The sequence below is a fragment of the Rhipicephalus microplus genome, chromosome 3, assembly GCF_043290135.1.
Source record: "Rhipicephalus microplus isolate Deutch F79 chromosome 3, USDA_Rmic, whole genome shotgun sequence".
In the NCBI taxonomy this organism is placed as follows: Eukaryota; Metazoa; Arthropoda; class Arachnida; order Ixodida; family Ixodidae; genus Rhipicephalus; species Rhipicephalus microplus.
The window spans coordinates 247135091-247162199 of record NC_134702.1 but is presented as its reverse complement, the minus strand read 5'-3'; the positions used below and the strand labels follow the sequence as shown (position 1 = coordinate 247162199).

At 44.5% G+C, this 27109-nt stretch overlaps 1 protein-coding gene across 1 annotated transcript in view; it reads right to left on the bottom strand.

Annotated features, from left to right (window-relative positions):
• Positions 1-27109, bottom strand: part of LOC119161403 (monocarboxylate transporter 12) — a 106756-nt gene that overhangs the window by 34516 nt on the left and 45131 nt on the right. The window contains exon 2 of the mRNA XM_037413881.2: positions 27034-27109. This exon is cut by the window's right edge and continues 125 nt beyond it. Within this exon, the coding sequence (XP_037269778.2) occupies positions 27034-27109 (76 nt within the window). The remainder of the gene's footprint in view (positions 1-27033) is intronic.

Here is a 27109-nt window from a genome sequence, read left to right as displayed (position 1 = left end):
TAAAGAAGTATTAGAAGTGAGTGCTTTTAATGATTGTTTTTAAATATCTCGTTTTCGGCTCTTCATAGATCGCAGAGATTGGTTTGTTAAGGTCCTCTGATGCATCGGTTGCACACACTGGCACATCTAATCCTCATCATGACTTGAAGCACCTGTACAAAAATAGGAAGGACGTGTGCTCTCAAACTGTTCAAGCGTATGTCACTGCTGGGACTGTTATCATTCAGCGGATGTGGTCTGGAAGCATGCATGGCAGCCTCATTTGGAAGGACTGCGATCTGCTTGGGAGCTTCGAGGGCACAAAACTGCCTAACGGCTAACTGCAAGGTTAGTTTTTCTTTAGTGTATACAAATAAGTGAACACCACTTACTGTGCACAAATTGAAAACCCAAGCATGTTTACTTGCAGTGAATACCTGTATTATTCTCACACATAATTCTTATTCAACATTTATAGAACTAAACTGCAACATAATTGAGAATGTTGAAAATTGAAAGCCTGCAGCTTATGAATGAAACTTCAGTCATCTGAGGCTCAAAAGCTTGCGCTTTTAAACGAGCACTCTTTGATTTCTTATTGAGCTCTCGAGCTCGTTACTCACTCTGTGGATCAAGTGCTCTGGAAGGAAATTGATTTGATTTGATTGATTTGTGGGGTTTAACGTGCCAAAACCACGATATGATTATGAGAGACGCCGTAGTGGAGGGCTCCGGAAATTTTGACCACCTGGGGTTCTTTAACGTGCACCCAAATCTGAGCACACGGGCCTACAACATTTCCGCCTCCATCGGAAATGCAGCCGCCGCAGCCGGGATTCGAACCCGCGCCCTGCGGGTCAGCAGCCGAGTACCTTAGCCACTAGACCACCACGGCGGGGCTCTGGAAGAAAATAGCAAGTGGGTGAAAATCGCCTGGCAGTTCACAACTTGCTAGGAGAAAGACCTATTGGTCAAGTCTCCGACAACATACGGCCAGTAACTGCATCTTTTACTGGATGTAGCTTTTTCTCTCTCAGTGCTGTGGCATGTTGTGTTTCAGCTGAACATGTGCACGACGCTTGCATAGTGATATCATTTTATCTAGAAATTTTACGTGACCTAAGTATGCATTGTTGATCTCTAAAGCTGACGTTCAGTGTGTTTCGAAGACATGGCTCCTCATCTCTCTGTCTGTGGCTAGCCTACTTCAGCAGCAGCGCGATGCAGCCAGCACATATGCAAGAAAAGTCATGGAGCGCTCCTTCGGTGTTCTGTACAGGACACAGCATATCTATCCTGCAAGAAACTGGTATAAACAATAATGGTGAGTATTGGTGGCACCTGAAGGAGCCCGTTGTGTTTGTTGCGTATGAATATTTCCCCTGATGATGTGCATTTTTAAAAGGTTTTCTTCGTTTGGAATAATAGATGTCAGCAACAAGCATACTCACAATCCACAAGTGCTTTGTGTTTTCTAGACTGCCCATTTGCTCCTATACGTGGTATGGTGAGCTGGCTATGTTAGACAGCCTTAAATTATGAACATTAGCTGTTGTTTTGTAATGCAGTCTAACTTGTGTTTCTTAGTGAACTTATTTGTGGTCTGCTTCTCGCACCTAGTGTAAAGACGAAATAGAAGAAATTTTATTGGCTTATTATGCCTGGCAGAAGTTTCATGCCTTCATCTATAGCATTGTAGTTTTGCTTTGTATCATAATAAAATACATTTTCAGTCTTCAATGTTTTTGTGTTTTTTGAGGCTTGTCATCGGCTTCTGAAAATACGACTTCTGTAAAATTAGGCACATATTTATAACTGTACACAATTTCATGTACCATGGTTGTAACAATGATCTGTATTTTTCTACGTTCCAGCAGTAACAAGGCATCCAGTGCTCCACGGTCATGTACAGTGAGTCAATAACGGAGCACAGAAGACCAACAAGTAGAAAGGGACTGGCAGTGACTGTTCTCCTAATCAAACTTTACGACAGCAGAAAGAGCTGATTGTGATGTCAGGAGCAGTTTGAATTGTATACGTAGTAACATTCTGTGCAGCTGCAGCTTAACTTCTTAGCAGTGCATTATTCACCAGTTTTCTTGCTTGCATTCCAAATCATTTAAATTTTGCATGGACGATACCAAACTGTGACACTAATTCGAAGGCTGCTGTGGTGTTAGTGGACATATAATGTTGAGCTGAAGTTTTAACATGCATGTAATTAATGTGCCTGGTTGTCTCTGCACTTTACTGCCATAAATTACAGCATCCAAGGTCGGCAATGGTAACTGCGTTTGAATTCTTTGTAGTACAATAAGTAAAGCCATGGATGCGGTAATCTTCTACCTAGTCGATATAATTCTTCAGTGTGCCCTCATTTGTATAGCATCAAAGATGCCTTGAGCGTATAAGCTCTGGGAATTGAATGTATGTGGACTATTTTTTTTGGATGGAAGAGGATCATCACTACTCCTAGTATATCTAACAGAATATTTTGGTGCTTGTGTTTAGTTATCCCACAGCCTGTCTGTCCTTACAGTCTACTTCTCTGTTTCTGCTGTGTAAATGTAACTTTTTAGTGTATGCTTTGCTCGGATATGTTTGTTCGTAACGTAATTGTGTACTATGCAAGTGGCTTATCATGTATGCAGCTTTACTCAGATTAGAAATAAAAGTATTTATTTTAATTTATATGTAGCTATAGTGCGCATTTGCTGATCTTTTTCTAGGTGCCTGTACAATTGTTTAGCCCTACAAAGGTACTGGTATACTCTAATATTGAAGCCGACATCTTAAAGTAGTTTGTTAGTGGAAGTAACAATGTGTTTAGAACCATTATTACTATCCTCAGATGAACTGTAAAAACTCTATGGAAATGTATTTACATTTTTTGAACTGTGTGAAGCTAAATATTATGTTCTTTTATTGTGCTCCCTGTTTCAGGCAAACGACACATAATTACTTGATAGTTTACTTATTTATTTTATTTTTCTCAAGGGTCCCTAATAGAAGGGACATTACATCAGGGGTGGGCATACAAGAAGAGGGGGGGGGCGGTAACAGATACAATTGTTTGTGGACTCTGGATGAAAACATTTTTCAGTGACAAAAAGGTACCATTTAAAAGGTTTTGAAACATTGCCAAGTACACAAAATATACATACATGCCATACTAGGAAGATGACACTAGAAACCATTATACAAGAAATAGCATGGCAGGTCACACGAAAAAAAAATTGGCACGTTAGAAAGTTACCTGCGAATTTATTACAGTTCAGTGATGGTTGTCAGGGAATTTTGAAAGGCTTCTGCATTCTGAATGCTAACAATGGTATCTGGTAGGGCGTTCCATTCTTTAGCTGTCCGAATGAAGAAAGATTCTGCAAATGTGGTAGTTTTGGGACGAGGGTAATGTACTTGCATTGTGTTGCAACAACGATCAGAGAAATGGGGGCGTTGGGTGACGTAAATGCTGGATGGGGATGCGTGATAGAATTTGTGGAATAATGCGAGCCGCGCAGTTTTTCGGCGTTGACTAAGGGGAATGAATGCGGCACGTTCTTTAAGTCTGTTACACTGGTGAACGATGAGTAATCAGAAAAGGCGAATCTGGCAGCGCGGTTTTGGATGGCTTCTAGGTTTTGGATGAGATAATGCTGGTGTGGGTCCCAAATTGCTGCGGCGTACTCCAGTTTGGGGCGTATTATTGTGGTGAAAGCTAACTTTTTTAAGTGGCTGGGAGCAAATTTCAGGGTTCTTTGGATATAACCTAAAGATCTACGAGCTGTTGAAGTGACGTGATTGATGTGCAGGGTCCATGATAGGTCACTTGAGATGTGTATTCCAAGATATTTATACGAGCCAGTCAGTTGTAGAAAACTGTTATGTAGGGTGTAGTTGTACACTAACGGATTGGTACGTCTGTGAAAAGACACTAATCTACATTTGGAAATGTTTAAACTCATCTGCCACTTGTGGCACCAATTTTGAACGGCTGTTAGGTCTGTTTGTAAAGCTATTTGATCTTCATGACTAGAGATTGTTGCGTAAATAACGCAATCATCGGCGAATAATCTTATATTGTTAGTAATACAGTGTGGAAGGTCGTTGATGTAAATCAGGAAAAGCAGGGAGCCGAGTACTGTTCCCTGGGGAACACCGGAGAGGACGGGAGAGATTTGAGACCTGGCTGTATTTATGAAGACGAACTGTTTTCTGTCAGTGAGAAAGTTATTAATCCAGGACAAGACGAATGGGTCGAGGTTAAGCAAAGAAAGTTTGGTCATAAGGCGGTGGTGAGGAACTTTATCGAAAGCCTTTTCAAAGTCAAGAAGTATGGCGCCAGTTTGGATGTTCCGGTCAAGATTTGTGTGCAAGTCATGGATGAAGGCAGCAAGTTGCGTTTCGCACGACAGGCCTTTACGAAAACCATGTTGGGAAGGGTGAATGAAGTTGTGCTGTTCGAGGTGATTTATGATGTTGGTAAATAAAATGTGCTCCATAAGTTTGGATGGGACACTTGTAAGCGATATGAGCCGGTAGTTATATGGGGATGCTTTGTTGCCATTTTTGAACAATGGAGTGATTTTACCGAGTTTCCAATCACTCGGTACCTGTCCCTGTGAAAGTGATTGAGAGAAGAGCAGCTGAAATGCTGCGCTAATTATCAATTGTGTATGATAGTGGCATAGTATTAGTTGAGATTTTACACTTATGTGCTGAGCGACTTCGCAGTTGAGGCCAGCAGCCAGACATACATGCAGTGGACTGGAGCATCACATCACATAATTAGTGTATAGCCTTTGTCCACCAGTGAACTGAATTTTTTTCAAGCAGACTAACAGACAGCTGTATGGGATCTTTGTTCATGTGCCAACTCTGAAGTCTTTTTGAGGAGTGTTTTCGGGGAACGAAATGGGGTCTATAGCTGTCAATATAAACACTGTTGGCACCAAGGAGCGTAGTAGCTTAGAATTGTATTATTCATGTATTGTCTAGAATTTCTTTGCGCTGTGCAGCCTTTCAGCCCAAGTGTCCTAACATGCTTTGTTAGTGTGTTGTGAATGAGCCAAGCCATGTAAACAAACAGAGTAATACTGCAGACATGTGCAAATTATTGATGCACAGCCCTTTTCTTTAGCATTACATTGTCAAGGGCTTTATTTTTGTGTTTCTTTTAAAGACTGCTTGTCACTGGGAAGCAGCAGAAACTATGCATCAAGCTTTTCCGAGATGGTTCGAGAAACACCAATTCCAGACATAACAGTGCTGGTGGACTTGCCTCGTAAGTTACTTTCGGTATATTCAAAATGAGTGTATCAGAATTGTTGTTTTATAGCCATTCATCTTAATATTTACACCTGTATGTATGTATGTATGTATGTATGTATGTATGTATGTATGTATGTATGTATGTATGTATGTATGTATGTATGTATGTGTGTGTGTGTGTGCGTGTGTGTGTGTCCTTTAAATCAGAATTTGTTTGTCATTGATGAGTAAGTTTGGTAATGGTATGGCTGAATTCATTTGTAGTTCTTTTTTTCTGAGCCTATATACATTTAAATTTGTTTTTACTACATAAAAATAAATATAACCTCACACAAATTACGTGTATTCGAAAAAGTTGTTTTATTGGCCAACGAACAGTCTTGAGCAAGAAACGGGGTTAAATGGAACCAACCAGCGAAGATTAGTAGATCATAGCTACTTTACATGGGATATCTGTACACATTGCGTCGGTCGAATATGTCAATTTCAACATATCAATTTTAATCGGAATAAGCAAGCTATCACCCGTCGTTGTACATGTGTGTGATATTTAAGCATATTGTAATGCCGGTTGGCAATTACTATAATGCCACAAACCTAGTCAAGCTGAATACACAAATTTTGTGCATGCACTTTACATCTGTACTGGAACTGTTCTTAATAAAAAATAAACTTCGGTTTAAACAATAATTGTAGTAACCAAAAGCAGAATATCTCTTTATGACACAAATCTAATTGCCATTGTTCTGTTCTGTTCTGGACAACAGGGGACCCTCTCAGCAGAACTCGATTACCTGCTATAGTTAATTTTTATTCATTGTTAGCGACATTACACTGAATCGCGCAGAATGACAGATAGCGGGAGAGAATACACAAACTAATCACTCTGTTTGTGTCTTCTCTAACTCCCCGTGCTCTTTGGCCTTGCTGCATGAAATGATGCCCACCAAATTAGCACGAAAATGTGTCCCGACAAAAGCAGTCAACTTGGCCGTAAGCAATTAGCTCGCTGCACGTGGACATTTTCTTCAAAACACCGTGACGACTGATCGCTGGTTGAGTATCCAAACACGTAAAAAGTGATATACCAGGTATGATTTTGGTATTTCAGCTCTGCGATAAGAGAGAATGGAAGGAAAAATTATGAACCCTGAGGTATGTAATTTATGAAGGAGCACGGCATAGCGCTTTTGGGTCAAAAGGGGAGTGAAAGAAGAAAGCGCGAAAGCCACTTTCACAAAAAAATTAGTACCCGCTGCTACGCACAATCTCAGGCTGGGCAACTTCTTGAAAAAAAGTGCTCGTTGAAACTGCGGATCGAACCCAGAACCTCCTAGAGCATAGCTGAGCGCTTTAACCGCTCGTCCACTGCAGCAGTGCTTGTGTTCACCCTATTGCTGATATATCTTCAATGCCTCGAATGACGCCAAATGCGTGGTGAATCGTGGTCAAAAATAAAAAAAATAGTTATAAGGCGCTTGCCCAAGGTTACTATAAGATAGAAACCGGCACGTGTGGCTGTGTAACCATGCACTATTTGTATTATACATTACTGTCATAATGTTGGGATAGCTGGCTCTAACGTACGCTACCTTCTCATAGTTTGCCAACTATAAATAAAAAATAAAAATACATATCAGCCTGCGACAATGCTAATCAACTATTATGAATTCATTGTCACTAGTGTCACTTTCACTAGATGAATACTCAGCTTGTTTCCATTACCGTTATTTAAGGAAGACTCGGCTTATTAACTCACAACTCTCCTAATTAACATTGATTTTCTCATATCTAAAGACAGTCACACTTCATCTCGCTTTCTGTGTGGCTGTCGCTCTCATAAAACGCCTACTCCACTTTGTTATGCTCTCCAAGCATCCGACGCTGGTTTGCGGAAACTTTCCCTGACGTCTGCTGGGCCAGAAAATTGTCCTTATTATCTATCAATTTCAAGCTTTCGTGGACACGAACCGAGAGTCGCTCTCTCTTTCTCCTTTTTTTTCGTCCTTTTCGCACGTGTTATAACAACTCTCGACTTTTAGGCTCGTATACACGTCCCTTGCTTTGTTTGCTCACTCAAACAACGCTGGACGAAATATTTGCACCGTCTTTTGTGAAAATCATTAGCACTGAAACACTTCCCGACGAGTCTCCCTCGTTTTGCGTAGACACATATCAAAGCATAAGCGTATGCACGTTCTCGCATTCCGGCTTTATAATAAGGCTCCGGTGCATGGAGCCAGCGAAATTCCACTCACAATTTCATTCGCTCACTGCTGTTCTCTATTTGTGCACAATTCGTCCGCAGGCACAAAAGTCGCTCCAGTGTCTTGTAATAAGAATATTGTAATAAAGGCAACCTTTTTCATCTAGGTACAAAACACCCTTATGTTCACCACTAAAATGTGCTCGATTACACCCGATTAGTTCGTGTAGCAGCGCAGCTTCATTAAAATAACAGTATTGTAAGAAAGGCAACCTTTTTCGTCTAGGTACAAAACACCCTTATGTTCACCACTATACCGTGCTCGATTACACCCGATTAGTTGAGTAGCAGCGCAGCTTGATTAAAATTTAAGGTTAAACCTCATTAAAGTTCAGGTTAAACTTCATTAGGTTAAACTTCATAGAAAGTTAAACTTCATTAAATCGTAAGGTCCTTCAAACAAGGGAAGACATTTGAGGCACATTTTCAAACAATTCATGCATCGATTTATGCGTCGTTTCATTGATGTGGTGCACCTGGAGTGTTGTTTACTTATACTTGGCGACATAGTGCATTGGTTGCTCGATGGCTCAAGGCTATCGAGAAATTTCTTTTTTAGCTACTGTCGTTGATGAAAGGCGAGTGCTTGGCTTTGCACAGCACACCAAAACGTCTATTACAACGTACGCGGCATCCCGTAAGCGCTGTAGCAGACGCTCGCGGAACTGAAACTTAGATGCAGCAAATCATTGGCTATCATCGTATACTCTCGATGCTAGACGCTTTGCGTGCTACCTTGATATTATCGACTCATACTTCTTTCTTTTCTTGTCGTTTCATCGGCTATCGTGTGTCCTCCTTGCCCTCTTAAGTGCCGAATAAGTTAAATTCGTACCTGCGCTATAGTAATCCCTCCAGATAAGAGAATCCTTGGCTAACAAAATACGTAGCCAAGAGAAAGCTTTGCGAATTCGGCCCCCGAAGAAACAAAAGGACAAAAATCCTCAAAGTCACGAGTTGCGCGTGATGTTTCTTTGTGGCCCTGTCATCCCTGCTTGCTTACCTTCGAGCGCTTTCGGCGGGACAACAGAAGAGGGAATGCAATCGCAGCATGCGACAAACTTTTGTAACTCTAATCGCACTGTATAAATTCTTAAAATTTTGTGGCGTTGAATTCAAGAGGCTATAAGCTGTTTCAATATATTAATTCCGCGGTTACAAGAAACAGTGTTTTAGCCCTCCGTTAACTTCAGTTGCTCATAGAGGCACGTGGAGAAAAATTTGCTCGAATCTACGTATTACACTGTAAATGTCGTCGAAAGACGATAGTCTTGCGTCTGGAGAGAGTGAACAAAACGTTTATTTGATGTTCTGCGCAATAAAATTGGTGAACGGTATTCTGCAGGCGCTGCGTTAGAGTGCCTCGAGCATGTGGTGGAGGCGAACGAGCGCACCTAGGCACGTCAGACACAAGTGTCATCTTTCAGTTATCTTCAAAAACGTAGGGTGCAGCCCGCGGATAAAGATGCGCGCCAGTCTCGGACGTGATAAGGTGTAGAACGCAAAGTGACGGGCAGGTGCCACCACCGTGACGTCGTAGCAAAGCGTTGGAAACACCTTTTTGAGCATCGCGTTGCAGTGTCAGCGCAGCGCGAATAAATTCTACATTCCTTAGAGTTACTTGTGTGTGGTGCGCCTCTTCTAGTGTAAAGACAGACATAGAAAACATCGAAGCGTTGTTGTGGCGCCTCAGATATGCGCAATGATTGCTTTTTAATTGACAATCGCACAACTATGGACGCTAAACCTTGAGCAATATCGGTGGGTGCTGCGGATGGGGTCAGCCGTTTGGTGCCGTTAGGGCGGACAAACAGACAAGTGTACAGATCGACAGACAGACCAAAACTTTTTTGTGGAAGGTCCCCAAGAAACACTATCGTCTTGAAAATTGTTAAATGACACTTATACTTGGGAAAGCTATAAGTGGCACAAAAATGATGGAGAAGAAGTGAAAACACGAGCTGGCAAACACCTGTCAAACGCGTATTTGTAAGTTCGTTAAAGATTGCCTTAGGCCTAATTATTTTGAAAGCAAGTTAAAGAAAAAACGCGTCTTGACTTCATCCTGGTTTTTATGCGTCATATATAGTTTGTTCAAGTAATAACCAACTAGCTGAACCAACAAAGTAACCGGCTTGCTCACCTTTATTAATACACTGATGGGGCAATATGTTACATCTTTGAAGCAAATGCACTTCTTACGACACGTGTATGTGAGATAACATGCCCAAACATAGATTGGAAACTATCCGTGGAGTATATAAGCAGTGGCGCAATCTAAAGTACTTAGATTTCTGACTTCGTTGGTTGAAAAACCGAGGTACTTTAGCGTCACACAATCTGAAGCTGCAAATATGTAATGAATTTAGTGCCATAACTCTGATGTCAGGTTTGATGAATGCAGAGAATTAGTATTCACATAAAACTTCTTCCGCTAAACGTATTCGTGCGTGAATGGCTGGATGATTGCTGACCTGGCATATATTAGCGAAGTTGGCCGACCCATTTAAAAAAAATTGCGAACAAAAGGCACTTTAAATTTGGTCCGTGCTGTTATTGACATGTATAACAATGGAAAATTGGTCTATTGCAAGTGAGTCGTACCTTTGAGGACTGGCTTTTTGTGTAGAAAAGTGTCTGTGCTAGTGATAGCGCCTAGTCATTGTCGTCGCAAAAACTAACAGGGGAATGCAAGCTATTCCGTGGGTGATACCTCGTGCCCCGAATCATCCATGCGGGATTAGCATGACACGATACATTCTCTTTCTTATTTTCATGAATACGAAATTTTTTCTATTGGCTTCCTGCAGCTAAGTTGACAAGTAATAAAGTGTCTGGTGCTTTCTTCCATTGCTATATAGTGTATGCTATATTCTTATATATCATATTAATTTAATGAAGGAAACTCATAGGAGAACTACTCATAGTTTTATTGAGGTTTACCGCCCGAAAACCTTGATATGATCATGGAAGAGGACGTGTAGTGTGGAGCTCCGAAAATTTCAATCGCATGGAGTTCTTTAAGACAAAGCCAAATATAAGTTTAGGTACCTCAAATACATTCTCCTCCATGGAAGATGTGGTTGGCGCAGCCGGCATACCATCCCGTGACCCGCGGCTCAACTGTAAACCACCATAGTCGATGGAGTACCATTGCCAGAATAATAGGTTCGCATATTGCGTGGGCATCTGCAGATACCATTTCGTGTGTTTTTTTTCATCCTTGCGTGCACCTTCAGTAGGCGTTCGTAATGTCCTCATTTCGTCCTTGTGTCCATGTTTGGGCGCTCTTTGACCACAGAATGACATTGTATCGGCGTTGCACTAAGAAAAAGTATGCGTGACTGTTTTTGCAGTGTTCTCACTTACCAGGTATAGCACTCTCTTTACAGATACAGGGTGACTCTCTAAATATGTCGGTTTGGGTGTTCTTTAGAAGAGTCGCCTGACCTTCTAATCAAGACTGAAAGGACTCTTTCGCGACGGATCACACAACCACTTCTTATGGAGTCAGGTGAATCTTGCTGGTGACTCTCCTACGTAGGTCAAACGACACTGAACGAAGCGTGAAGAGACTACGGCTATTTAAACTGTTCAGTTACCTTTGCTTTACTTTTGCGCGACTGCTGTAGGGAATTGTAAAGAATCCATTTAAAGCAACGCCAGTGATACTTGCCATAGTGCCAAGCAAATAAATAGCAAAATAGCCTAGCAAAAAGGAATAAATTTGTTTTAGAATCACAATAGTAAGAATCACCTTAACAACACATAATTTCCTGCAGAATAGCATAGAGAGCGTGAAGAGATGTGATTTTCCATGAAGCAGTTGAGGTAGTGCTCATTTACATACTTTTCTGAGTACAGTCAAAAGTGTGTGACCGTGATGTGCATAACGTGATGTAATGCAAAGTAAGCTGCTGATATCAGCGTCAGGTTTCTATATTATTTCCTATAAATATATATAAATCAAAAAGTCCTGACGGCACTTTAGCGTGAGCAGCCTCAAAATGGTATACCTGAAAACAAGAACGCGATATTGGTATTTGAAAAGAGAATCGCAGTGAGAATTTGCAAAACCAAAGTGATTCATACAGACATTATGAACGCTCACAAATAAACTACAAACACAAACAGGCAAAGTAAGGAGCCATTTTCGTTGTTGTCATGTAAAACACAAACTCAAAATAGTAGCTTTTGTTTATTGTCACTGGTGACAAAATTGTAGCGCAAGAAGATGTGAGCCTTTTTTATTGGCTTCGGGCTCATTTTCGCGGGTGGTGGTGGTGGTGGTGGTGGTGGTGGCGAAACATTTAATAACCATTGGTTACAGAGAGGTGTTTGGGTTGGGGCTTTATCGGTCTCCTATCCTCGCAGCACTATGTGGAACCCCTATTCCGGGGCTCCATTGGGAAGCAATGCCACCCGCGCTCGTTGAATCAGGGCCTTTTCGGCCTTCAGGTCTTGACAGCCGAACAGGGCCACCTCCCAGTCCTCTCTCGTGGGGTTGAGGTGGGGGGGATATAGATGGATTGGACTGGCACACCCAGACGATCTGGAAGGTGTCAGCCACGTCACCACAGAACTGCCACGTACCATCAAAGGATGAATTTAAATGTTTTAGCACCGCCGGGCACAGTACAGTATTGGTAAACAGTTTAAAAGGAGGCGCTCGTCAGTGCCATGCAGTCCTTTACAAGGGTCTAGGTAGCGCCGGTAATATCTTTGAATGATAGAACCGAGTTGTCTGATTGGGAGTAGGCTTCCAAAGACAGGGAGATAGCCCGGGAAGAGAGTGCGCGGGCGGCCTGATCAGCCTATTCGTTACCCCTGAGTCTTTAGTGACCGGGTGCCCAAACCAGATTTCGCGGAGTTGTATTAACGTATCGGCAGCTAGGTTCCAGTATGCGCTGAGCAAGCGGCGAAGCCCACCCTAGCTAAAAGTTCCGGCAGGCCCCTCGTAAGTCGGTGATGATATGTTTAGAAGAGCGATAGGTGATAGCCAGAGCGATGACAATCTCCTCCGCGTGTGTTGCGCTGTAGGCTTTGAAAGTGAGCCCGTTTACGGTGTTTGTGTTGTGTATGACTGCGGCCGTATACCACCCCCTTCATTGTGCGGGCCGGCAACGTTCACGTAGCACGCGTGTTCCTCTTGACCAAAGTGTCGCTGCAACGCTTTCGCTCGCGCCTGGCGGTGACCACTGTGGTTTTCTTTGGACATGTTGCAGGAGAGGTGTCGGACACGGAGGGCGTGTCTCCAAGGTTGTGGCACTCTCACCCTTTCCTCAATATAGTAATCGTGTTTGATTTGTATTCGGCCCAAGAGGTGGCGACCGGAATGGGTCTGTGCAAGGTGCGTGTATTGGTTAACGAGGTGGGCTTCTCGAAGTTCCCGGTAAGTATTCACCACGCCTAGGGCCAGAAAGCTCTGGTTGGACGTGGTGATAGGGAGGTCGAGAGCCCGCTTGATAACTTTACAGTAGATGACCTCGAGTTGATCACCTCGTATTTGCGTAGGCGCAAGTAGAGAGTCGAGAAGAGTATTCTACTCGTCACGAAAGTATGGGCAAGCCACATTGCATCCCTGCTTCGCGATCCGCCCCGCTTGTTGGAGACCCGGCGGACCATACGGCCCACCTGGTCTCCCACCGTGAGAAGTTTGGCTATTGTGGCGGTGGCCTTGCTTTGGTGGTGTAAGAAGAGGCCAAGGACGCGGATATCCTTGGCCTCACGAATCGGTCCCGAGGAAAGACTTATATGGAGCTGAGTTGTGGCCTGAGGGGAGGGACGTACGTGCACAAATTCTGACTTAGCCGGGGCACACTGGAGTCCGCAGTGGGTCGCATAGTCGTCGACTACAGTCGCTGCTGTTTGCAGCCATGACTTCATGTGACCCAGGTTACCTTGCGTGGCCCAGATCGTGATATCAACCACGTAAAGAGCGTGATGTATCCCTGGTAGAGAAGCCGATTTGGGGGGAAGATGAAGCATGGCTATATTAAATAGGAGGCGATAGAGGACCATGCCTCGAGGAGTTCCCCTCAAGCCGATGACGTAAGGCCCATGTTCCTCATCTTGTATGCGTATGTAGGCTTGAGGGTCTGTAAGAAACTGTCTAACATATTTGAATGTTTTATAACCACAGTTGGTCTGACTGAGGTGGTCTTGTATTGCCTCATGCTTCATGTTGCCGAATGCCCCTTTAAGATCCAAGGCCAAGACTACCTTGTCATTGTGGGGGCATTCAACAGGATCTAATATGTCATGGTGGAGCTGTAAAGTATGTACTGGGCTGACTTCCGAAGGCGGAAACCAAAGATAGTGTACGCAAAGTGTGCTGTGTTTCTAGAAACTCGGAGAGTCTGTCGCGCACCATTGTTTCCATCAGCTTGCCGACACAAGACATGAGGGATATGAGGCGAAGGTTCTCCACGTCAGTGGGTTTACCTGCATTCGGGATGTAGGTCTCGAGAGCTGATTTCTATTCAAGAGGGAGAGGAGTTTCTCCGTCCCAAATGCTAGTGATGTATTTGAGGAGCGTGGCGTAGGCTGCGTCGGGAAGTTTGGCCAACAGTTTGACCGTAACCTGGTCACGCCCGGGTGCAGTGCCACGCTTCATCTTGCGTAAGGCCGCCTGGAGGTCGTGAAGCTGGAACGCGTGTCCAACTGCGTGTTCTTTTTGCCTGCGTAAGAGTATGCGGCCGTCCGCGGGTCCTTGGTGAAGCCACTCACCTCGTTTCCGACATCGTCTTGTCCAACGAAAGAAGATGTAGGACTGACCACATTGTTGACAAGGCGAATGCAACTGTTGATTTTCCCATCACTATAGAAGACGCGCCAGAACACAGCAGCACTTACGTTTCTCCAAGTGGGACTGTGAACTGGAGTTAAGCGGCTAAAGAAAGAATCCAAGATTCTGGGAGTAACCAGCATGCAAACACACAGACTAGTCAGTTTTATTTAACCCACCCATTAATATACCCTTCAGCACACCGCTACTCTCCTCACATCTTAGACGAGCGTTTGTTTTGAAGAAGTTTGTGACGAAAACAAACTTACGCGTAAAAGAAGGTGGTAACCGCACTCCATAGTAATTATGCTGGAAAAAAAGCACTCCTTTTCTGAAAAAGAGTTGTTCAAAAGTTGGCAGTTACCACATACAGTGGGAATCGATGATATGCGAAGCACGAATGAGGAAGAATGATATGTCACTAAAATTAGCACAACGTTACGAGGTGGACGTAAATCGTGTCGTACATGGCTACCATTTCACAATTATTACCTTAAGACGTGTCATTTATGTTCGTCGTCTATTGACGTCCCGTGAATTCCAAACGGCGGCGGGTTCGCTCTGAGCGTTGCATGTAGTCACGTTTTGCATGGCAGGCATATCATAATTTTCGTTTTGGACATGTCATTTACTGTCATCGTCCATGCACGTCACACAATAACAAAGTTAGTATACGTGGAGCTAGTGAAACGTCCGCGAGCACGCTATGACTGTAGCATGTACCCATGTTTTCCTTGAGACGCAAGTCATGTTTATAAGGTTTGCACCAGTCATATATCTTCGTCACCCATTCACGTTCCGTAATTTCAAAATTGGTATATGTGAAGCTAGCGAAACGACAGCCAGCGCATTATGAAACTGGCGTCTAGTCACAACTTTATGACATGCGTGTCATTATTTCTATGTTAGCGTCTGTCACTGACGTTAAATGCAAAGCAGTTCTTAGCGAACTTCGGCGACTTTGAGCGTATCTATCTATCTATCTATCTATCTATCTATCTATCTATCTATCTATCTATCTATCTATCTATCTATCTATCTATCTATCTGTCTGTCTGTCTGTCTGTTTGTCTATCTATCTATCTATCTATCTATCTATCTATCTATCTATCTATCTATCTATCTATCTCGCCGCTTACGTTTGGGTGCTCTCATGATCACCCCCTTAACTTAGCATGAACCAGCCCCACCGCGGTAGTCTAGTGGCTACGGTACTCAGCTGCTGACCGCGTTCGATTCCCGGCTGTGGCAGCTGCATTTTTGATGAAGGCGCAAATGTTGTAGGCCCATGTACTCAGATTTGGGTGCACGGTAAAGAACCCCAGGTGGTCAAATTTCCGTAGCCCTCTACTACGGCGTCTATCATAGTCATATGGTGGTTTTGGGACGTCAAACCCCACATATCAGATAGATCCCGCAACCTGTGAGTCAGCCGCCAAGTACCTCAGCCAGTAGACCACCATGGTGGAGCTCTATTCTAAAAACACATGCGAGTGCAAGAGCGCTAACAACAGCAACGCACGCGGAAGCCGTCTACGATAACATCAGGCATCGGTGCCTTAGACTCACTCCATTAAAAGTTGAAACACTGAGCGTTAGCGCAGATGTAGGCAAAGTACGAAAGCGGCAAGTAGAAATGATATGAAAGAGCACACGGCGGCAGCCCCAACGATGCACGCCGGCTCAAGTTTAGAGCAATTCTCGTTTACGGCGATGCATGTCATGAACATTAAGGTTACTGCTGCGTAGATGTTGAATACACCTTTATTTGCCCTAAACTACTGTGTTTGAGCAAAAAAAGCTGCAATATACATTGCATATTTGTACAGAGACGTTTTTTTTTTGCTCTTTATGTTCCTACATGCAGAAGCACCTGCACACTCCAGCATCGATGAAAACGTTATTATCAGGTGCAAGAAAGCGAATCTCAAAAGAATATCTAGTACTTTCAGCGTTAACGACACAATGTGTGATCAGCAAGGTATCTCAATATCCAAATGACTGCATGACAGAATTTATGCGTTATGCAATTGCTTAAACAGCAACGCGCATAGAATTGTTAACATGTGAAGTGACAGTTTTGATCAGGACTGTGCAACAACTTAGCGGACGCATGCTACTGTTGTAAATGCCTGGCAGCCTATTTCTGCAGAGCTGTTGCAGACGCCCAGCTACCATCGTGTAATTAGTACTTACGAAAGCAGTCACTCACCGTTAATGGGTTCAGGTTGGTCTTGTCCGCAACTACATGAGTATTCTTAACAGCAAAACCTTCTAGGCCTGTCTGATAGTTAGCACTTAATTTGTTTTATTAATTGACCTGGACTGGGAATCATTTATTTTTCATTAGGTTATTCTGTCCCTCACTCCAATCGTCATAACAAGCACGAAGTACTGCGTGACTTCCACCGGAGATGCGCATAATTGCCTAACCTCAAAGCTGCAAGACACGCAACCATCTCAACCAAAGTGACACATTCCATAAGATAGAAAGCAGTGCGGGCACTGCCACGTCAGCGCTAGGCCACGCTAAGCAAACATGCAGGCCTGTCCAAGGACGCCGACTGGAAAACATGTGATATGCACGGTGTATTTGGTCATTCCAGTGACGCACGCAGTGCCACGTGGTTTTCCTCCGAACCTGGCACACGGTGACAAGTCTGCGACGCAGTTCGGTCTCACGGTATTCATAAGCATGATTCGTTTTCATTCAAACATCTATGCATCTCTTCAGCGAGAAAAAGTGTGGTCTGCCGCAAAACTAGAGGGCCCGGTGAGGTTTGCTGCCTTTGACGCGTTTTTCAGCACCATCTCAGCCACCATTTTTACTTACCGTTGCGCCGCCTATGGCCGCTGTATAGACTGAATAGGGCGGTGCCTTTGATACGAAAACCAACCGAAGCGCGCTGCACGAGAGCTGTGTGAATCCTCTAGAGCTGACAACTTTCTTTTAGACGCGAAGCAGCTCTTAGTCTAGCCTGTGTAACGCTGTCTATCTGTGTCTTCGCGCCAATGCGCCGAACCCCGTTCCCCTCGTCACAGGTATTGGAGTGGCGACAAGTAGGTCACGCCTTATCTCGCAGTTCGCGATGGTGTCATTCTTTCCCTCGCCTGCCGCGCATGCTGTGTGTCATCTCTCTCTCGCTATCGCTCGCAACGTTCAAGCGCACATCGAGAGAACACTTTTTCAGTAAAGAAGAAGCTATGAAGAGTATGCCAGAAAGCTAAGCTTCTTGGCTGCGGGAACATGTGCCGAAACAATTTGGTCTAACCCGGCCGTCGCTGGCGTTGTGAAGGTTAGTTAGCACAGCCGATCACGTTCGCGAATGTTGACGTCACGCCTGCAACACCGACAAGGCGGCAGTCAGGGAAGCAAAAGCTAGTGACGTCGTGCGTGAAATATGTGAGACACAGGACAAGACAAGGAACTAAAGGGGAGCGTGATTAGCTATGTCTCACTAACACGCCCAACTTCATATTTATCCCAGAGAAGTCGAATGGAAGCGTCGGCAGTTGAAGACCAATGACACCGGCGAGTTGCAAGTCAAGCCCCAAGATCGAGTTTGAGAACAGAGACAGTGCGGTTAATACCAACTAGACGCGAGCCAAAGAAGCCGAGCACATGCGTCTTCAACGCGTCGTCAACACAGACTAGACGCAATCCAGGGAAGTCGAGCAAAAGCGACGACAGCGGAGGGCCAACACCGGTGAACCCTCGCGCTGCACAACCGTTCACGGACCACCTCCCCGTATATAGAGACACTTGATCTTCTACGTGGTGCTGGCGGAAGTTTTTATTGTGACAGCAATGACACGGACACTTTTTTCACTGGCGTCACCGTCACTCATCGTATTTGTACACGTATATATATGAAAACGCAAGAAAGAAAAATATTCCAGAAAAAGACTTCGGCGCGCAGACTCGAACGTCGGACTTCTGAATTGTGAGAGCGAGGCTTTAGCCACTGAGCCACGAAGAGGAACCTATGTCAATGTTCAAATGGCAAGCTATTTATATCTACTACTTACCACTGGTGATGGGTATCTCGGCAGGAACTATCCGCTTTTCAGCAATACAAGGAAGATGGCGCAATGAGCGCGCATCGCCACATCCCAACGCGGCGGCGTGCGCTCTTTTTACCCACGCGTACTTTGCCCTGCAGAGAGGGGTCAGGGTGAACGCTGACGCTTTGGCTGGCTGATCTCACGGTGGGGAAAATCTTACGCCTTGGCTGGCTTTGCGCTTTCACCGGAACAATTCTCTTGTAGTTACCGGGCGCACAAAGGTCACTGAAATCGTTGCACAGTCTCCGTTTGTGAAAATGGCATGGCTTCGACTCAGCAAAGTAACATTTGTGACGCTTATTCGCGTTAATCTGTACGTGTGAGTGCGTTTCGTGCGTGAATTTTGCGTGAGAAATGCGGGGCACGTTTCGATCTGCTTGCCATTCTGCGCGTGACTTTCCAACGTGTTGCTATCGCGTTCATTGCTTCGCCTTTAGGGCAAAGTTGTGTCTTTTCTCTAATGCTACGCCGCGATGAACGCCTGTGTCAACGCTGCAACCAATATAAGCGTTATTGCCCGCTGCTTTGCATCTACTCATAGTTTTTCTAGCGAGAGATTGTGTAGTTTTGTTTTCTTTAGCTTTCTAAAAGGGTAAAGTTAGTATCCGAAGGAAATCAATGTGTCATGACTTCTTTTAGCTTTGTTTAGATGCCAATCACCTTATAGCGGAGTTCAATTATTCAGTGTGTGCCATGACCACCCTGACCACGCATGCGCCAGCTCTCCTCATGTGAGCATGAGGAGGTAGAATGATTTTCTCGTCGGGGAGCTGGAATGGAAGAGATGGCAGTGCGCCTCCTCTGCTTAATTTTTCTATCCCGTTTGCCTTCCTGCCACAGCTGTGCGCTCATTTATTATGCTGCGTATGCTCACTCTTTTACACTCCTCTAGCAGCGCTGGGTGTTTACTTTGTGACACACATACGGTAATGGGCACAAATCGCATCATAAGCGATACACAACGTATAGAAAACTCCAGACACAAATGAAACACAAACCAATTCACACCATCTTCCCAAAGGGAACCCTCACATGATGCGAAGCAGCAGCGTTGTGCAAGGGTGGCGTCATAGGTTGAACGGCGCTTGCGCGGGTGCTGTGGTGAGTGCTGGAACATTTGTTTGAAGTGATGGCTGGGTTAGGTCTAATCGCTTCAGCGGATGTTTTGGCGGGCGAAGGAGTATCTTCTTTCGATGTACTCTCCATCACAGATAAAGATAAGTGAAACTCTGAATGAAGTGAAACATAATGAAGTGAAAGTCTGAGTTTGTGTTTTGTCTCTCAAAGCACTATACTTTAATAATTGTCTTTTTGAGTATCAGTTTCTACCGTTCGTCTCTCAAGTCTAGATGGAATGCATAACTTACCGTCCTATGGTCACCTCATCAATTTTTGACAACTACTTCCTCATTCTCTACAATGCCCGGCTGTGCACACAAAATGGTGTCTATTTCATTTTTAGTGTCGCCAATACGAGTCCTCTATGTCCAGTTGCATTTAGCCTGTTTTTGTAGAGGGTATCTAAGATACGTATATTAATAAATATGCTAGCTATACTAACAGCTTCCCCTCTGGTAATTCTTGAGCCGATGTCATATTCCCCACTCCTTGGGGGTCTTGGCTACGTTTGCACTATTGCCACTCATCGGTACGCTATGATTTGTTTTTATCTTACTCTATGTAGAGAGAAAAATAAATAAAACGAAGGGACTGGGAGGTTAACCTTGAAGAATTGTACTTTACAGGGGCAGAGAAATAGGTGTCCATAGAGCTTCATACAATACACGTAGAGGTGAATCTGGCACAATTGTTTACGCCGGATCCTTCAGAGATGCTTTTACTCTCATGTGAATAATGAGAAGTATTGGCTTGGGATTCGTTTCGGATGAATTACGTTCTTGAAATTCGTGACGCTTGTTTTTCGGGTGCAAAACAAAGTGATATAAAGGTATATAATGATGACAATTGCTTCATTCTTTTGTACCTAAATATTGTTGCAAAAGCTTGCCGCGACCACGAGGTAGAAGTGAAACCTGGACTAATTTAATCACCAGGGTATGGATTGCTCTGACTTAGCGTTCTACAATTAGCATCAAGATATAATGAATTACTTCTTATATACTATGCTTTAAAACTAACATCCTTGTTTTGCCCCTGAAAGTACGCATTATCTATTCATGGAACTAACAGTACAGTCTTTTTTGAGAAAGGCCAAAAGTTTCGTCTTCTGTGATGCCAGGTGCGTCTGTCCAAGTGGTCTGCCGGGACTCGGCCACGAACGTCCCTCTCGTTTTTTTGGTGAACTCGAGTCAGTGGAGCATGACGGTGCGTCTACTTTGTTTTATTGTCATTTTGTAGTCGATTTAAACTAGTTTAGGCAACACGCGCTAATGCAAAACCGTTTATTCGATGCAGTATTCTGCGTTGGCATGAGACGCTACACATATGCGCAGCGGTGAGTGGACGACACTTTGAATAAACTGTCAAATACTACTTGTAAACCTCCAAAGGCGCAGCAGATTTCAAACCCAGGGGTCTTCAGCCTCTTTGAACAGCAAAGCCGCTGCTTCAGTGCTTTTAACTGCACCCCACTACCCATGCTGCACGAAGAACAAGACTGAAACCGTAGAAAATATTCGCAGACAGCTCACTATAGTTAGCGCAATTGAATTCTAAGCCTATGCTTTCCATAATTATCACAAGAATACACGACCGCAGCGCCAGACTCCTCTCTAGGAATTGTTTCATGAAACTTTCTGCCTTACTCATTGCTGATTTTACGCCTTTGTAGAAGTGTTCTACTAAATGATTATCATGGCTGAATTTAGGCGCTTAGGACTGTGACACAGGGATGTTGTACGTATTAATAAACCTAATTAGGGTATTTGCTACCATATCAGTATTACTACGGTATTTCTTCATGTTGCCAGCTATATATTTATAGATAAGAAATCTCATCCCTAGTCAACTAAGGCACGGCAGTATGTCAAGGGTTCGTTCTTCAGCAGTGTATGTGCCTCATGAGTTCTCCTAACTTCACTGAGCCCCTTTACAACGCTTCAAGGGCTGCCCTGCGATGAATGCTCTCAGCACTGCGTCGTGGGCCGTACGAACAGGTTGTTTTTGAAATTCGATGCCTTCTCCCAACTTCGCACGAGAAAAAGCATTATGTGACGTTTCAGTGGCTGCCAAGTCCCTGCGGCGTCATAGGGAACAAACATGCCAATACTGCCGCGCGGGCAGCTCTTGAGAGAACACGCGAAGAAGCGATACCACTTTTTCAGACCAATGCAGCCAGTAATCTTCGACAACTTGCGCGTGGAATCACGTTTTCACTATGGTGCCCACCAATCAACGAGATGAATTGTCAACACTACCTATCCTCTTTGATGGCTCTCCGCATGCCCACTGGGCTCGACCGAAGAGAAGCCACCCTTCTTCATCCCTTATGGCTAGGAGTGGCATTTACAAAATCTTATTTCTTTGTCGTAGGAATGGCCGACAACGCTTTATGCGATGCCTGTCATTGCGAAGAGACGCTACACCACATCCTGTGTGACTGTCCGTAGAATGACATCCAGAGACAGTCACTGGCGTACGTTCTTGCGCGCCTCGACAACAGCCAAATGTATGTGGACACTACTCTGTCAAGTGCCCGAGAGAAGACATTGAAACAGAAGGCGAGAAAGGTTTTTTGAAATTCCAACGCGACACGGACTTGAACAAGCGACTTTAACAGCAATGTCACATACCACGAAAAACAAGACTGGACTATGACTGAGTGTGCGCGCGTGTGCTGCCGAATGTGCTGTGTTTATCTCTCTTCCCTCTCTGCTTTCTATCTGTTTCCGGAGCCCTCCACTACGGCGTCTCTCATAATCAAATAGTGGTTTTGGGACGTTAAACCCAACAAATCAATTAATAATCTCTGCTTTCTATCTTTCATCTCCCCTATCATTCTCCCATGCGCAGGGTAGCAAACCGGCTGCCTATAGGCTGGTTAACCTCCCTGCCGTTCTTTTTCTCTCATTTTGCTTTTTTTACATCTCGATTAACGTCATCCCATCCTTAGAATAGCACATCTAGACTCCCCTTATTACACAACGTTCTTGCATCAAGCGAAGCCAAGTTCATGGGGGTGCTATGCAGGATTGGCCAAGTTTCGCGAAACTCGGCAATTTCCCGAGCTCTGGCGCCACCCCTTAAGAACGAGCCAACAGTACAAAAAAGTAAAATCCGCCCCTAAGCACGCTGTGTTTCATTGGTTACAATTGAACCAGTCATCGCGTCTAGGATGGTCGACTAAGTTGGGCAGTGTTTTCAAACCAGATGCATCTTTTTTCATGTGTTTGTCGTTCCACTGAGTGCAAAAGTGCACCCATTCAATAATTGTGTGAGAAACATTTATTGATAGTATCTTTTAGAGTCACGGGGTGTTGAAACTGATTTTGAAGCAATAATGCCTGAACAAAGTCTCTTTTGGAATATTCAGCACGGTGGCCTCTGAGATCAGTATCGGCCAAGCACCTTACAACATCGTGACTGCAGCTAAACCCGAGAACACGGGCTCATTATCATGGTCAGCCTGTACATTCTGATGCGCTGCTTGGCTGGTGCGTGTCATCTTTGTTGCCATTGCCCGCTAGCACCCGAGCATGTGCGGCGGGTAATTAGCTATTGGGCGCGAAGCTCCTAAGCCATGGGTGTGTCTCTCCTAGCTCGTGGGACGTGACCGCCAAGCTAATGACTCACTCAGCAGGTGCGGATGGACGAACAGACGGAGAGACAGACAGACAGATAGACAGAGAGACGATTCACAGTTTATACCCTTAACCCTCCGAAGCTTCGCTCCACTCATCAACAATCACTCCGTGGATATATGGTGTCAATTTTTCGTCTTGACAGTATACTTCGCTAGTTAGTCGAGGACATGCTATTATCAATCTATTCACGCCAAGTCATGACAACGACAAGGTAATTAAGCCACATTTTGAGGCCATGCTAATGAAGCCATATAAAGCAGGAACTAGGCTAACTAAAGCATTCTCGTTGATGAGCTAACCAAACTACGCTAACTAACGCAATGTTAATTTAATGAAGGGTGAGTCAAATCATGCTAATTAGCCTTTACTGATATGATGACAATTAGTATCCTGCTAATCAGGATTACGTTCAATAGCTCGATACTGATCATGGCCACGATAGTAAGGTCGGAGATGATTACCTTTCAACAAAGCCCTAATAATAAAGACAATACAGCTCAGTGTAATAATCGTTAAGCCTCAGCCAATTATTACAATCAAAATTAGGACACAACTAATGCGGTCTTCACTTTGAAGCTGATCACGTTCCTGAGGAGAGAACCAACTTAAAAAGCCTCAAGAAGCTAGTTATCACAAACTCCTCTATGGCTTCAACCTTGCACAAGTAGTGTAAGCTTCCCAAATTATTTTTAAGCAATGAAGCTGACGCCTATACGTTCACCACATCAAACGCTTAACAGTCACACCGGCACAGTCACAGTCACGAGTTGAACTCAGGCCTTCTCAGAACCAACGGGTTTGTATCTGAGTTCATGCGTCCTACAGTTTGATTGACAGACGCCCGCGGGGAATATCGGGTACGCCCACCACGTTCGCTCTTGCCGAGGAGAAGTGCTCACATCGAGCGGCACGATTAATTTATCAGCTTTATCACGTAGACTATGCAAACACGCACGCAAAAGTGAGAGTTATATCACCAAGCGGCTAAAATGTCTCGCATTCAATTTCACTGCACTCACGACACATCGAATCACAGCCGCGTTCCTGACAAGATGCACACGCCGCTAGTGACCACCTGTCCTTATATTTATCTGCAATACTTATTATAAACGAAATGAACAGCATGAGAGTGCTTCGTCTGCACCCTCGCTTCCTTCCATAGTGGAAATTTCCATACTGCAGGTGCAAGGAAAGAACCTGTCCGAAAGAGAACGCCCACAAACATGCCTGTTGGATGTGCGTGTTGAGTTGGCAAAAAGATAGCGCAACATTCACGTTAACGCCGTTGCACTGTTACCACTTTGAGTGGGTGGCGGCGCTGACTTGCTCGCACGTGGTGTTTCTTTGATAACCACCTTAAATATTCCCCATGCGTTTTCAACGCCACTCGCGTTCGTGTAGCCATTTCTTCATGCCACGGCCACCGTAACTGAGCTCTGAGAAAACTCGGGTGCCCGAGAAGCTCAGGCCATCCTGCATTGCAATTGTAGCGCTCACTGAATCCGAGATTGTTCAGCATTCGCAAGCTCTGGGGTGCTATGCTGTATTGGCCGAGTTTTGCTAAATTCGGCATCTTCTCGAGCTTTGGCGACACCCTCTTATGAACGAACCAACAGTGCAAAACAGTCAAATTCACCCCTCAGCGCACATTGTTTAATTGGTTACGATGAAACCAGTCATCGCGTCAAGGTCAGGCGACTAATTTTGGTAATGTTTTCAAAGCAGAAGCATGCTCTTTCATTGTTTTGTCGTTCCACTGAGTGCAAAAGTGCACCAATGCAGTAAAGGTGTCAGAAACTTTTCGTGATGATACTTTTGAGAGGCACGTAGTTTTAAATTTATTTTGAAGTTCTTAATGCCTGCATTAGGTCTGTTTTAGAATAATCAGCACGGTGGCCTCTGAGATCAGTACTGGCCCAGCATCTTACAACATCGCGATCGCAGCTAAACCCGAGGCCACGTGTGATGCATCATGATGAGCTTGTACCTTCTAGTGGACTGCTCGGCCAGTGCGCGTCGTCTTTGTGGTTATCGGCCGCTAGCACACGAGCACGTGTGGCCGCCAAATCAGCTATTTGGCGGGACAGTTTACTTGGCTAGTCAGCCAGAACATGCTGTGACCAAGCTAATGACGTCGAGTCATGGTAGGGCCGAGGTAATCACGCCACATCTTAAGAAGAGCGTACTGATGAAGCCGTGTAAAGCTAGAACCGGGCTAACTAAAGCGTGCTAGGTGATGAGCTATCTAAGCAATGCCAATTAACATGGCGTTAATCAAGGGTACACTAAGTAAAACCATGCTATTTAGCCCTTACTAATATGATGTCAATTAGTATCATGCTAATCATAATTAAGTTTTATAGCTCCATACTGATCATTGTATTGCTAATTGCGCCCGAGATAATTCCCTTTTCTTTGAAGCCTTACCTTTGGAAACCAAACATCGCAGTGTAATGGTCGTTCAGTGTTAGTCAATCAGTACTATCAAAATTAAGACAGAGCGATGCGGTTCTCACTTCAAAGCCGAGCACGCAAATGAGTAAACGAGCAAACTTAAATTTCTGCAAGAAGCCAGATTATTACAAGCTTACTAGCCTTGTACAAGTAGTGTAAGCTCACCAAATTATTTTATATGCAAAAATTCTGCCGCTTAGCGTTCACTACATCAAACGCTTGACCGTCACACCAGCATTAAAGTCACAAATTTCACTCGGGCATTCTCAATATCAATGAGTGTGTATCCGAGTTTCACGCGTCAGTCAGTTTGATTGACAGACACGCGCGAAAAAGATCGAGTACGTGCACTTAGTTGGCTCAGGCTGAGAAGCTGTACTCACTTCGAGGGGCGCGATTAATCTATCTTCTTAATCGGTCAGACAATGCACGCACGCCCGCAGAAGTAGAAGTGATATCACCACGTGGCTACTAATTCTCGCTTTAAATTTCACCGCGCTCATGACGTATCCAATCACAGCCACGTTGCCGCCATGACGCGAGCCCCTCTCAAGACCACCTGTTCTTATATATATCTCCAATACTTAATACAAGCGAAACGCGGAGCACTACAGAGCAGCTGTGCACCGTTGCTGCCGTCAAGTGTGGCAGTTTTCATGCTGCAGTTGAAATGAAACAATCTGCTCGAAAGAAGACATGCGCCCACGAATACGCCTGTGGGAGGCGCTTGTTGAGTTGGCAAAAAGATAGCACTACAATCACACTGACGCCGCTGCAGCACTGTTAAAGTGTTTACTGATTGGTGGTGCTGAAGTGTTCGCACGCGGTGTATCTTTGACAACCATCGCAAATGCACCAGTGTTTCCAACACCACGTGCGTCCCTGTAGCTATTTTTATGAACACTGCCATCACGTTCTTCTAGCTGTCTTCTTGCCGTGGCCGCCGCTGAGTGATCTCGGAGCAAACTTGTTTGCCTGAGAAGCTCGGGCCACCCTGCGTCGCACCACAGATTCTTAAGGTGGCCTGTCTGGATTCAGAGATTCTTAGCAGCCTGCGATGCGCCACAGATCTGACCGCCGCTTCAGTCATTTGCTTCACAGCTGCTGGGAACTCAGGGCCCAGGGTTATTTAGCGTATTTGTGTAGCAGGCAGTGATCAAGTAGTGCACCAGGGTGGACGATCCTGCTTTTAGTGAGAGAGTACATTATCAGCTATTCTGGTCAGTGACGCCAAACAACAGGCCTTTTTTATACAACTCTATAATCCAGCCAATTTTTAAAAATCTGGTTGGGAATAGTCTAGCACCGGGATTAGAATCATGGATCTGTTGCACCCGAGGCCATTCAACAATGCAGTTAGTGCAAGCAAGCGAGCCGGCGTTCAACATATCTGTAATTGTATCTTGCGCAGCATTTATAGCTAATACTGCAAATCAGACATGCGTTACCTGACGATCGAAACATGATGGCCAATACGCTGCTGGGCCAAGAGGCGCTTCCTCGGTCCACCTTGAAGTCTTCCAT